General features: G+C 39.9%; 1 protein-coding gene across 1 annotated transcript in view; it reads right to left on the minus strand.

Moving 5' to 3' along the window:
• Positions 1–542: 542 nt before the first annotated feature.
• The window catches only part of LOC107396829 (cortexin-2), a 29,963-nt gene continuing 16,865 nt past the window's right edge, over positions 543–13,640 (minus strand). The window contains exon 2 of the mRNA XM_054734618.2: positions 543–2,203. Coding sequence (XP_054590593.2) covers positions 1,854–2,162 — 309 coding nt within the window. The 5' untranslated portion in view covers positions 2,163–2,203 and the 3' untranslated portion in view covers positions 543–1,853. The remainder of the gene's footprint in view (positions 2,204–13,640) is intronic.

A 13,640-nucleotide genomic window follows, 5' to 3' on the forward strand; every position in this document is an offset into this window, starting at 1 on the left:
AATATTGGAGGAATAAAACAACTAAAATAAGCAGGATGGTGGCCTTGTTTTAGGATAAGATGGCCTGATCATCCCATGATTTATGTGCATCCTCACATGATACTTTTTGAATACCAAAAGTTTGGGATTAATAGAATTTGTGACACCAGACTCACCTGTAGATGTACTTTCTGACGAGTCCGTTTTTGCATCAAAGTGACGACACACTGTTGCAGCTGTGCGGAGCATGTTGTATTTGTGTTGGTCATTTGTTTCTCCGTTCATTCAGAGCTGATCTTTTGACTGCAGCCTTCAGCTGACACCCAAAAATACCAGTTACTTAGCAACAGGCAGGCTGGCAGGACAGCGGAGAGCCACTGGAAGCCGGCTCGTCTAATTTCTGCAGTCAAACCGATTCAACGCAGCTTTGTTCGCTCTGTACTCCTTCCTCCAACTCTCCCGGGCCTCCTCCTGCACCTCCTCCACATCCACCTCCACACATTAAAAATAACACTGAGTCTTCTCTGTGAGCTCCACAAAACAGTTTGAATAAGTTCTCAGTCTCTTTTCAAAGGAAAAAAATTGAAATAAAAAGATGGAATTCTCCCGTGAGAGACAGCAACCCTAACATGGTGCCCAACAGGCAGTTGATGAAATCCCCTCACCTTTCACGCTCCAACATTCACTTCATTTTCTCGCTGCATCACTGCTGAATCCTGCAGTGCTGCTGTCGAAGATCTGCAGAGCGGAGGGACTTCTACAACCTTTAGAAGATCTGAGCAGAAACCACCGCAGCAGAATGCTGGTCAATACAGGGGCGTGTCCAGATCTTTTAAAATGGGGTGGCCCAGATGAGGCACAACTTTGTGCATGGGTGGCACCAATGGTTATGCCTTTTTTGTTTTACCCCCAAGCCTTTTGTGGACAATGAAAAGCCTATTTAAAGGTAAATTAGTGTGTTAGCACCTGGGGTGGACAATCAGATTCCAAGGGTGGCATGTGCTACCCCAGGCCACTCCCTGGACACGCCCCTGGGTCAATACATTTTCTATTAACTGACACCTCATGTGTTGCACTAATCATGTTATTTAATCCAAATTTAACCAATTGATGCTGAAGCATTTTTTTTGTGAACAACAATTTATAAAGAAATGTTGACATGTTGTCCACCGAAAGAGAGTTTAAAAGTTTAGTTATTTTTGTCAGTAAATGTTCTTTTTTCGATGCTTTCTGGTGGTTTTTGCTCAGACAAAACTCGTCTGTTGGGCTCACTGGGACGACAATCAGGCTCAAAGCAGTAAGAACACAAAATGCACGTTTCCTTTTTGTTGTTCTGTCATTTTGGTGAGTGGTTTCATCACTCAAGTTCAAGTAAAGTAAAGTTTTAGAGCCAGAAATAAAAGCTCACAACTTTATTTAGACTTCAGTCAGCTCATTTTATAGTAAAAAGACTCATTTACCACCAGTTTTTACTATTTTGTGATGCAAAAGTCTTTTATAGTTGTGAAGCTAAAAGTGCACATGCATTAGCTTTTGCATATATTTGCAGTTATCTATTGAAAGGGTTTATGTTTGTTGCAGGTCAGGCACTTTATTAACTTTATAAAATGCTAAAAATTAAAAAAATAAGTAAAAACAATTTATTTTAAATGATTAAAATAAGAAAAATATTCTGGTTCAAATACTTTTTTTGCAGATTAAATGAAAACTTCATAGATTGAAAGCCTTAAGTAGAAATAAGTGGCTCTGGTTTACTTGTGGAATAATTAGCAGTGAGAAAATGTGCATTTGTGTTTCTGCTCTTCTACCTCAGCATGATCGTCGCCTCAGTTTAACCAGTCATTTGTCAGGGTTGCTGCCTCTCAGGCTGCCTGTCAGGAAATCCGGTAATCAAAGGTGTCCTTCTCCATGTAGTCCGTCCAGGTGGAGGACGGCATGCTGCGGTACGGGTCCAAAAGGATCCGGAAGCAGCGGACGATCAGCAGGCCCAAGAAAATGAAGAGGATGAGGACGAAGACGAAAGCCGCCCTTTGTTCAAGTGTGAGGAACGAGGCAGAAGATGAAGATGAGGAGGAGAAGTCAGACTCAGAAGCTGAGAAAGTGCTGCTGTAGAGGTCATCGGCCATGTTGAGGGGATGGAAAAGACTGGTTGGTTCAGTTTGTGACCATCTTCGCCTCTCCATAAGATAACTTGTCCATCACAGAGAGATCAGAGAGAAGGTGTCTACAAAAGAGAACAGAACATGCATCAAAACCTCAAACTTTAATAGCTGAAGAAGCAAAATTTCAAATTTGCATTAAAAACCACACCTAGTTGATTTATATAATTAACCAGTAAAACAATAACAAATAAATGAAGGCTTACATGGAAAAACTGATTTTCCAAGAATAAAAACAAAAACCTTTTTTAGACAATTTAATTTATTTTTTAGTCAAAGAAGAAAAAAATAACTGCAAAAACAGCACTAAGGTAAACCTTCTTAAAGACCAAGTTCACTCACTTGCCTCTGGTATAAACAAGTGACTTGTGAGTCAATATCTGTGGGGAAATAAACTTCGGGAATTCTGAGGAGTAGACGGCTGATCACGGGAGATTTTGGAGTCTTATTTCCAGATATGTGGACTTCTCGCCTCTGATTGGCTAACAGCTACTCAACTCTACCACTGACTGTTGCAAAGTTGATGTTTTATCTCCACAAACAAGACAAGCCTGGAAGAGTTCTGCCGTGTGGTGGAGTTGCTAATGCTATTGTTAGCTTCAACTAGCTGAGACGTACAGTACTCTGCTGTTTCCTGGACGCTAAAACAACAACATCTTTCCCATCACGAGTCAAGATGGGTGAAGTCATGGATGTTAATTTTCAATGTGATGTAGATCTGAGCGGACTTTCCTGACCTGAGCGTTTACTTATCTATTTTCTATCAGAAGCTAATGTATAAGATAGGTGTAGAGGACTATTTTCATGTTCAGTTTGCATGCTACCTCAGAGCGACTGATCAGATTTTACAAACTAAATGGTTCCTCAGTGAACATGGCCGTCAAAAATTATCACATTTTTCTATTGAGTAAAGAAATTTGACGATGGGGTAAGCAAAAGTTATTTGGCAAATTTCTCTGGAAACTAACAAAATAATCAAAATGTTAGAATTTAATTTTTAGTTTTAAGGATTCTAGCCAAGCAACTTTTGAACAGATTTTTTTAACTCATCACAAAAATTTCATCGTATTTTTCTTGTTCTTGTTCTTGTTCTTCTTCTTCTTATTATTATTATTCTTGTTCTTGTTCTTCTTCTTGTTCTTGTTCTTGTTCTTCTTCTTGTTCTTCTTGTTCTTGTTCTTGTTCTTCTTGTTCTTCTTCTTGTTCTTGTTCTTGTTCTTGTTCTTGTTCTTGTTCTTCTTCTTCTTCTTGTTTTCCTTCTTCTTCTTGTTCTTGTTCTTCTTGTTCTTGTTCTTCTTGTTCTTGTTCTTCTTCTTGTTCTTGTTCTTCTTCTTGTTCTTCCTCTTCTTGTTCCTGTTCTTGTTCTTCTTCTTGTTCTTGTTCTTCTTCTTGTTCTTCTTCTTCTTCTTCACTTTAGTGCTGCTTTTGCAGATAAGATTTTGTTTTCATCTTTAGAGCAAAAATAGGATAACACAATGCTTTATTTACTTTTTGAAAATCCGTTTTTGCAGTGTAAATTAAACAAAGTCAACAAAAACATGAATTCATTGATCTTCCATCCCTTCAGTGAGCTTGGGTTCTCCAAAGGAAGATCACTAGGAAGAACCCTAGAGCCACCTCAGCCGACTCCTTTGGATGCGGAGGAGCAGCGGCTTCACAGGGAGCTGCCGGATGATGGAGCTCCTCACCTTATCTCCACCCTAAAAGGGAGGCTCATTTCAGTGGCTTTACCTTGTCCTTCAGGTTATGATCCAGATCTTATAACCAAATTCAATTCAAAGATACTTTATTAATCCCAGGGGGAAATCAGAGTTTCAGTACACACAATTCTGAGATCAGACATACATACAAAGGCATAGACACATGACAAGAAGCACAAGTAAAATAACAAAAACTGAGCCAATTTTTTAAATTAAAATAAAAAACAAATAAACCAACTGACTTTGATAGAGCTATTAAAATGTTAAAATCCTTAATCACAATTAGAGTTCTCCAGATGAACATATTGTTTTACTGTGTGCACAGAAATGATAAAATGTAAGAAACAAAACTACAGCCCATTTACATGTAAATAGATTTTTCTTTTTGTTTCAGTGAGCAGTCAGAGAAGCAACCAAATGCAGGACTAAACAGGCAGCAGAGAATACTAATGAACTTCATGTCACAAAAACAAAACTGAAGGCGCTGCCAAAGTCCAGAGGTGGGTGAGAGCAGATTCTGACAGCTGCAGGAAAAAAAGGACAAAGGTTGAAATCTTGAGGAGTATATATGGGGGTTGGGGGTGAGGGGGTGGAGGTGGGGGTGGGGGGTTGATTGGCTGCAAAAATACGATAACCAGGGAAGAAATTAGACAATAGAGAAAATAAACACAAGGAGAAATGAGAGACTGGAACAAAATGAGAAAACAGAACCGAATAATGCTCTTTATAATTAGATTTATTACTATTGTTCTTTTCCGTGTCCTGTCCAGCTGTAAAGCAATCAGAACTAATGTCTGAGTGCCGAAGACAAGAATTACAGCTTTACTCAAACACGGAGCGCCATAGACTCAGCTTTAATGCTCTTTATGAAATCAAATCAACTGAAACATCACCAAAACCCTCAGAACACAATAACTGTTGGATGGTCAAACATTTATGGAAATGAACAAAAATAGATTTTCCCTGCTGTATTATTTGGTTTACGGTATATGCAAACTATATTTTTATTTAGTTTGTATTTAGTTCTCTGTTGGTTGACAGACATACAGCTCATGTAATAGTTATTGATTTGGTTGTTTATGCACTTTGGCTAAACATATGTTTTAAAGGGGATTTATAATCACTTTTTTATGTTATAACAGTTCTATTGTTGATACAAAACATGGTCATGAAGTTTTTTCGCATCAAATCCCTCTCACATAAATCCATTTCAGCAATTTTATTCTTGACATTTTAAATACCTGCCAGAATGAGCCGTTTCAGGGCTCGATCACTTTAAGAAAGCACCTGGAGCTGGCCACGCCCACCCCTCTCATAATTGGCTGCTATGAGATGAGAAGCTCAGATATCCAGGAGGGGCTCAGAGCATGTGAGAGGTGGTTTTATTTTAATTTCCTCATTTGGGACATCACAAATGGGGACTTTTTGACACAGGTTGTCTTAGGAACATAATTCCTAAAACGTTTAACAGACAGAAAACATATTTTTCTATTTATGGAGTGAATAAGGAGGCAGTAGAGACCAACAGGGAAGCACAAAGGATGCAAAAAGTGAGTTTTGCAAAAACTGTCTCATTTAATTGTATTATAGAAGACGGCTTGACTAATATCTGGATCGTTTTTGAGATAGAATGACAGTTTTTCCTTATAAACCAAGCCATTCTTCAAACTTCTCTATTTTCCCCTCTCACCGTTGTTCTCCTGCCAGCGAACCATGGGAGGGACCGTGGGTGTCGTTTGTTTTAAAACACGTCTTTCTGGGAAGAAGCTCTTTATTTTCTGCCCACATGTAGATTACAGCCAAATTCAACTGGCTTCAAATTTTGCCATCTTTTCACAGTTTTCTCAGTCTAACACCTAAACGTGAGGAACTAATTGTACACTACTGAAATGAAACCCCTCCTTTGCACTTGGAGATGGATAAAAAAATCAGTTTTCAGGATCAGCGCTCTGAAGCTACAGCTTTTATCTGGCTAAAAGGAAGAAAGACGTGAGCACAGAAAAACAACAAATGGATTGTCTGGATTTTGTGTTCTGATTCACCAGCGGACCAAAATAGCTGCTGTCTGTTGTCCCACATGTCCAAACGGTCGACCATCCAGGTTTTCTGAGCTCTGCGAATTAATGTTGCATATCCACAAGGTTTTGTACCAGTAAGACTACAAATTAAACGTGTTTTAAGTTGGTTTTTTTCCTCCCTGGGACTTCTTTGATATAAAATCCCTTAATATATGTCTTTCCATGCACCACGTAAGGCTGAGCCTGATTAGTTTGAACAAGACGAGCGCAGAACGTCTATGAAGGATTTGCTGAGTCTGTACATTCAAACGTCTCTTCTCCCACCCTCGTTAATATTTCACTGCCCGCCTTCCTCGCCTCCCCTCATTTTCATTCCGCTCACCTTCGGTTTCTTATCTTAGTCAAGAAAAAAACAGTCAAAGCTAGCTCGCATGTGTCAGTGTGACCTAGAGAGAAATAATCCTTTAAAACTGATGTTTATCGCATCATGTGGTTGTTGTTTACACTTTTGTGCTGAGTCCACATACAGAGGCTAAAACACATATGCACACACACACACACTTATGCATTTTCGCACGCACACACACATGAAGCAGGCTTCCTTCTAATGCAGGATCAAGTCCCAGAGACCCTCCAGGCTGCAGCTGCTGCCTCTGAAAAACGCGTGAAAGCTAAAAAAAAAGGAATTAGATTAGATGGAACGAATCACGCTGACCTCAGAAGTGTCACTCCAACCATGAAGACTCATCACACTCAACTGACCCAAAGTCTTTGAAGAACCATCAGCATAAAAAAGTTCTAAGAGAAGTTCTGAACCTGGCTGAGGTCAAAGCCTCAATGCAGCTTTGCTTTTCTTCTCCAATCTGTTTCAAAAGATCAACCATGTAACAATGACAAGCCGGTTGTGTAAATACAATAGTGACCCCAAGGGGTGACCAGGGGTGGCCAAGGACCCTCCTGGAAAATTGCTCGGAAAAGGCTCTTATTTTAATGAATGTTATTCATGTTCACATGAACTATACATTAATATCCTTTAATGAAGACTTACATGTAAAACCAAATAAACACTTGACAAACAAATAAATAATTTATAATGAATATATATGTTGCTGCTGCTCGCCATTCTCGAAAAGAATGGATGATTTAACAATAGGTGAGTAAAACTGTTCTAACACATGTGAAAAAAAAGTTGAAATAACTGAAATGTTTCTTTCTCTGATATGTTTTTTTTCCTCAAAAATAACGCAAACATGTTGGATGCATTTTATTTTTTAATGAAACACACAGCAAAAGTCCAAACCATCCCAGAGTTACTACAAGGACCAACTTGCTGTGTCACCCTAAAATTTTCACTATTTGGCCAGAAATTTTCTGTTAATGGTGATGCTCCTCAGACTTTTCGTGTCAACGTCACATTCTTCTTTGTGCTCAGTCCAAGCTGGAGCAGAAACACAAAAATGCTTCAGTTTACTGGGAGTCAATGCAAAACATAAAAATACAACATTCTACAAACGTAATCTCTTCAGCCTTTTGGATATTTTGGTCCAGAAGTGTGTTATGTCATCGTGCAAATGGAAGAATCTGGAAGAATTTCTGTGCATTTAAGGCCAAAAGGCACGAGCAGTCGTGAAGCGTCCTGCTGTCAAATGAGTCGGAGTGAAGCAGGAGCGGAGGAGGGAGAGTGGGTGAAGGAGGAGGATGTCAATCTGTGTGGGCCTGAAACACAAGCTTCTGTAGAGCGGAGAGTGGATTTTTAACCTGATGCTTTATTATTCTTTGTAGTCAGCTCTCTAAGAAAGCAATGCTCAAATGAATCGGTGCATTGGTCTAAAATTGTTACACACAAACATTTTCCAGCACAAATAATTGTATGATTTGGTGTTACTCAGCTAATTTTGTGCAAAGCTGGTTTGATCTGTTTAGTTTGTCGTGCTCATGCCTGGCTCAGGGTGGCCATGGAAACCAGGAACTCTGGTTAGGAAATCTCAGGGTCTCATTTCTGTTTTTTACAAATGATGTGGTTCTGTGGTTCACCCATCTTGGCTTGTGACCAGGGAAGGCTGCAGATTTAGTAGCCAGGAGAGAGCAGAGCGAGTCTCGGCTAACTGTTAGCAGCTAACCATTAGCAATGACAATTCCATATCATGGTGGAGCACATTCATGCTTATCTTTTTTTTTTGTGGCGAGAACACATCAAACTTTGCATTATTCACCCAAGAAAGAAGAGTGAATGGTGGCAGAGGAAGAGTTGTGTTACTGTTAGCCAATCAGAGATCAGAATGTTGATGCGTAAGAGTCCAAATCCATGAATGTTTCAGTTAGGACATGGAAATACGTAGCATCCGTAGGGATTTATTGATTTAACTTAAATGTGGATTAAACGTGGATTTCACATTTCACACACGGACTGGTTCTGTCAAACTTGTCTTTTTCATTTTAAATCTTCCTTTATCGCCTCTCAGTGATCCAAAGGAAAAACAAACTTCCAGACGGACTCATTTTTTTCTGTTTAATGGACTTACTTTGATTCATGAGACGATGTGCTGTGCTATAGTTTAAACTGACTGCACCGTTTTTTTCTGAATTATTAATATTGCTTACTGGTAATCATGTAGATGTTTTAAACTATTTGAAGACCAGGAAAAGTCATCAATTTGTGTCAAAACATTTCAGATTCTGGAAATAAAGCATTTTTTGGCCTTGTTTTTAACAGCAAGTGTTTCCTGCTAGAGAAAGTATGTCGGCTCTTGGAGAGTACAGACGCCTTTTTCCTCCTCTCCTCCCTATCTTATCCCTAAGGCTCTTTGTCTTTGGGTGTACGGAGCTTCTACATTTTTTCTGGAAACTGGAAATTATTAAAAATGGACCTGGTCAGCTTGTCACTAACGCGATTGACAAAATTTTCTCAACGATGAGAACGGGAGAAGGGGCTCCCGGGTGCCCCTCTGGGACAGACCCAGTTGGGCATATCATGGACTCCTGGAAACAGTGGAACCTGATTTGCCCATCTCAGCTGTCTGTAGAGGATTCTGAAGACATCTGGATATTCGTGGTGTTGGTGTCAGGTTTCCTGCTCTTAAGCCTTGGAGGTTACCTGACTTACCGGAAAATTAACGAGCTGTCGAGGAATAATGGCTCACTCCCGGAGCTCAGAGATGGATTACACCGCGCTGTGAATTCACAGACTCATATAATTGTCGAGATGAGTCGTAAGCTTGGAACTTTGGCTGAGATTCATGCGTTGGCACAAAAGATGGAAGTGATCAAGGAGCGTGTGGATGAATCAGCACAGATTGGGATAGGTTAATCTACGCCATTATTGGGATTTTGAGAGGTTGAGGACCAGCAGAACTCTAAGATAGGGAAGACATTATCTCTGTCTGGCCCCAAAACAATTTCTTATCTGAATCTGGTGCCCTTGAGCCTGTGAGGCTGAAACAAACCCCCTCCTCAGAAGAAATGTGGAATGCTGCCGTCGCCATTGCAACTCTGTCTTCCTATCCCGGCCTGGGTGGGACTGCGAGCTGTGAAGGCCGCTGAATCGTTCCAGGAGTCACTGTGCTCTGTAAACCCAACAACCTCCCACCCCTTTCCAGACTGAGGTGAAGGGCGCTGCTTATCGCGGCTGCTACTGCTGACATGTGGAGAGTCCCAAAACCCTACCACCCCACCTAGTGGACACTTATGTTGTGTAATGTCTGAAGTCTGTTGCATTTCTGTCTGAGGTGTTTTTTGCATAGCAAAGCTGCCCTCCCTGTGGAGGGTAACTCTGAAGTGCCTTTTTTTTCCTCCACCTGACACAATCCTCATGTAAACCCTCTGTTCTCTATTAAGGTAGCGCAACTCGGATTGCGAATGACCACTGTCACCAATTCTTGTCATGTGTCTTTGCCTATGTATGTCTGATCTCAGAATCGTGTGTACTGAAACTGTAATTTCCCTCTGGGATTAATAAAGTATCTTTGAATTGAACTGAATATTTTAGCCCGAGTTGTTCAGCTGGAGGCCAAATACTCATCTCTACTCGAAACCGAATAATTCATAAGATCAATGCCGATCACTCAGAGGTTGTGCAGGTGTGTGTTCTCGCTCCTGTTGAACAAGTTAAAACACACAAATTTAAGGAGTTAGGTCCATTTTTATCCTGTCAGATGAAAGTAAACAACACTTTTGTTATAAAAATCTAAAATTCTTATCAAAAAAAGAAAAACTCAGATGCTTCCTGCTTAAGGTGATTTTTGTGTTTGGAAATGCAAAAGAAAGTCTCCCCAGTAAACCCATAAATCATTATTTTATCCCAACAGAAAACAAAAAGGATCCTAGCCTTTATCATTAAACTTGCCTTAAATAACTAAAACCATTTAATCTTGATTATCTAACATAACAGCAAAAAATCAAAAATGATTTAAAGATCAGAAAAAAACCCCAATAATTTAATCTTTTTTGGGTTAAAGAACTAATGTATAAATGTAACAGAATCATGAGATGGAAGCAAGATTTTTGTGAGTAGGACATTTCCAGTTCATCTCAAACTGGAATCAACATATTTACATAATATCAAAACTTTTTAAAGTGATAATTGAAAAAAAAAAATCCCATATTCACGTTTGTTTTTAGGAAACTTTGCTAATCTGACAGGAAAAAAAATCTTTTTCTAGAGAGCTTAAAAAGAAACTTTTTCTCTGCTGTCACCAGCTTATGATATTGCAAATTTAATGCCTGAGTTTGCAGAGGTGTAATTTTTCATTTTATGAAACTGAGACTAATTCACCAGGAGAAAGAACAATGAATAAAGTCTGGATTGTTCATTCCATCAATTTTTTGCTCTGCAGTGTTGAGAGAGAGAGAGAGAGAGAGAGAGAGAGAGAGAGAGAGAGAGAGAGAGAGAGAGAGAGAGAGAGAGAGAGAGAGAGAGAGAGAGAGAGAGAGAGAGAGAGAGAGAGAGAGAGAGAGAGAGAGAGAGAGAGAGAGAGAGAGAGAGAGAGAGAGAGAGAGAGAGAGAGAGAGAGAGAGAGAGAGAGAGAGAGAGAGAGAGAGAGAGAGAGAGAGAGAGAGAGAGAGAGAGAGAGAGAGAGAGAGAATTGCATGAGTTAAACCTCATCATCTCTGCCGTCAAACGGGAGCCTCTGTGAAACTACATCGTCCTCTAATTGAATTCTCTCTTGCATGAAGGCTGGACAAACACACACATACACACATACACACACATACACACACACATACACACACATACACACATACACACACATACACACATACACACACATACACACATACACACACATACACACATACACACACATACACACATACACACATACACACATACACACACACACACACACATACACACATACACACATACACACACATACACACATACACACACACACACACACACACACACACACATGCTTCATTCATAATGGAGATTTGTCATATTTAATGACACAGAAAACACATGATAATCTAATCAATCCTTGGATATTTTATTCTAAAGCATACATTTAATCAGCAGAAGAATCCCGAGTTTCTTTGCAGTTTCATCAGATCAAAGGAGCAATCTTTGATAAAAATAATTGAATTTTACACACACCCTAAACAAAGAACTCATTTTTTAATTATGTTTTGTGGAATTGGAATCTACGTTACTTTCCTAAAGAATCTAATTTTACCGATGTTTTGTAGAACTTTCTCAGACTTATAAAATATCAAAGCCCATTTAAACCTGCAGCCTTGTCTTCGCTCCGACTACCGAAGTCGCCGTTGAAGGTTGGACTGAACAAGCGGAAAATTCAGATGAAGCCTCAGTTCAAGATGATTATTTTCCATAATTTATCACATGATGAATGAGGCTCTGATCCCATCTACATGTTGGCACAAAACTATATGCCAGAACCAAAACACTTCCTGCTGGCTGGTTTTACGCCCCACACCCCACCATGGAAACAAATATTTTTCGCTTATTACAGGAAATAAATACAAAATCAACCTGCTGTGTGTTTGAGAATTTTTTTCTCAAATGTCAACTTTACTTATATTTTAAAAGCATTTTCAGGGGTTTCTGCTCTAAACGAAAGGCTTGCGAGTCATTGTCTGGGAAAAAAAGCTCTGGCGCTCCTGTTTGAGGATGCAGAAGTCAGTTGGAGGAGAGAGTGGCAGAACACGAGAAGATCTGGAGTCTTCTTTCTTCAGTTTTGGCCATCTCGCCTCTGATTGGCTAACATCAACGCAAATTTTCTGACTCCATTTGTCTGTCAGGCTTTTTTGAACCAAGTACCAGAAGCTAGTTCAAGAAATAAGGGTAAAATACTATTTTCCCACTCAGCATGCATGTTAAACTCAGAATGACTTAAAAATAAGTAAAACATGATTTCTCAGTGAACCTGCTAATTAATAGTGAAGCCATGCTTACTTTTTCCATGCTTCACAGAAAAATCCTGATAGTGTGCAAACACAACACACAAGATGCTTGCTTTGTTCTCTCTATGTTCTCTCTTTAAGGAACAAAAGATTAAACTTAATAACTAAGACCTGATTATAACTCAGTGGGGAGAGGAAGGTAACGAAGAAGCATGATTACAAATCAAAACCAAGTGTGACAGAAGCAGTTAGGAAAAAACTTATCTTTCAAAATAAAACTATTTGGAACACAACATAACAGTTAAGGTTGGTTTATGCTTGACGAGTCCGCGAGGTCCGCACGGAAAACTTGCGTCATTTTAACAACCACGCCCCTCCACCGCGTCTCCGCTCGGCCCAAAATTTCCGCAACGCGCACCTAGGAAATTTTCTAACCACACGGATGGTCGGACGCAGAAAAACATGGCGGACCGGCAAGAACTAGTATGGCAGAGGTTTGTAAATACAGACGTTTGTATGATTCAGCTCTCAGAGATCACCGTGATCAACATGTTGTTAATAATTCTTGGAGAGAAATAGCTCGCACTGTCGGAAACGACGAGGACACTGTTAAAAATGCTGAAATGCCATGTTGTAAACAACAGTAATTTCTACTTCTACTATGGTGTAGTGTTGGATGCATGCCGTCGAACTCCATGCTGCCCCCTACAGTTTGGGAGAATATTGGCTCACCGCAGAGACGAGCCGCATGAACCATAAACGCTGCAAGTTGTGAAGCGCGTTCCATCCGCGAGCCGCATCACCAAGCGGAAAGTGAATGCGTCAAGCATAAACCAAGCTTAAAGTGAGTCTGGTTGTCTGCAGATGCTCGGTGTAGAACAATGCCTCGGCAATGAGAGTTTTTTCATATAGTAACTTCAGTTTTAGTAACTGCAGATGCTACAAGTGGCCGGATAAACAATGTAATGAAGAAAAAACAGCAATAAAAACATTAGTAAATGTTTTTAGTGCAATGGAAGGTTATTCGTTTCATCTAAATCTGTGTAAACAGACTTCTACCACAGACAGTCTTTCTTTTAACACTTCTTGTTGTGTCTGAGTTCAACCTGGCCACGAGTATCTTCTTGTTCTCTGATCTGCTGTATATGTTTATGCATGCCTCTCTTTTGCTCATTGTACGCAATGAGCTACAAAAATATGCATGCACATTTATCTCAGCGTGTGATTCCGCAGCTTAGAATAACAACAACTCCCTGACTTTTCCTGCAGGCAGAAACAAACACATGAAACAATGCAAAACACACACACATGCACACACACACACAGAAACTGCTGCAGGACTTTCCGTAGACCCCCTGCTGCATCAGAGAACCTACACATGCTTCATCTGGCTGCACGGTGAAAAAAACTGACATGGAGTG

This window comes from Nothobranchius furzeri, chromosome 19 (assembly GCF_043380555.1).
Source record: "Nothobranchius furzeri strain GRZ-AD chromosome 19, NfurGRZ-RIMD1, whole genome shotgun sequence".
NCBI lineage: Eukaryota > Metazoa > Chordata > Actinopteri > Cyprinodontiformes > Nothobranchiidae > Nothobranchius > Nothobranchius furzeri.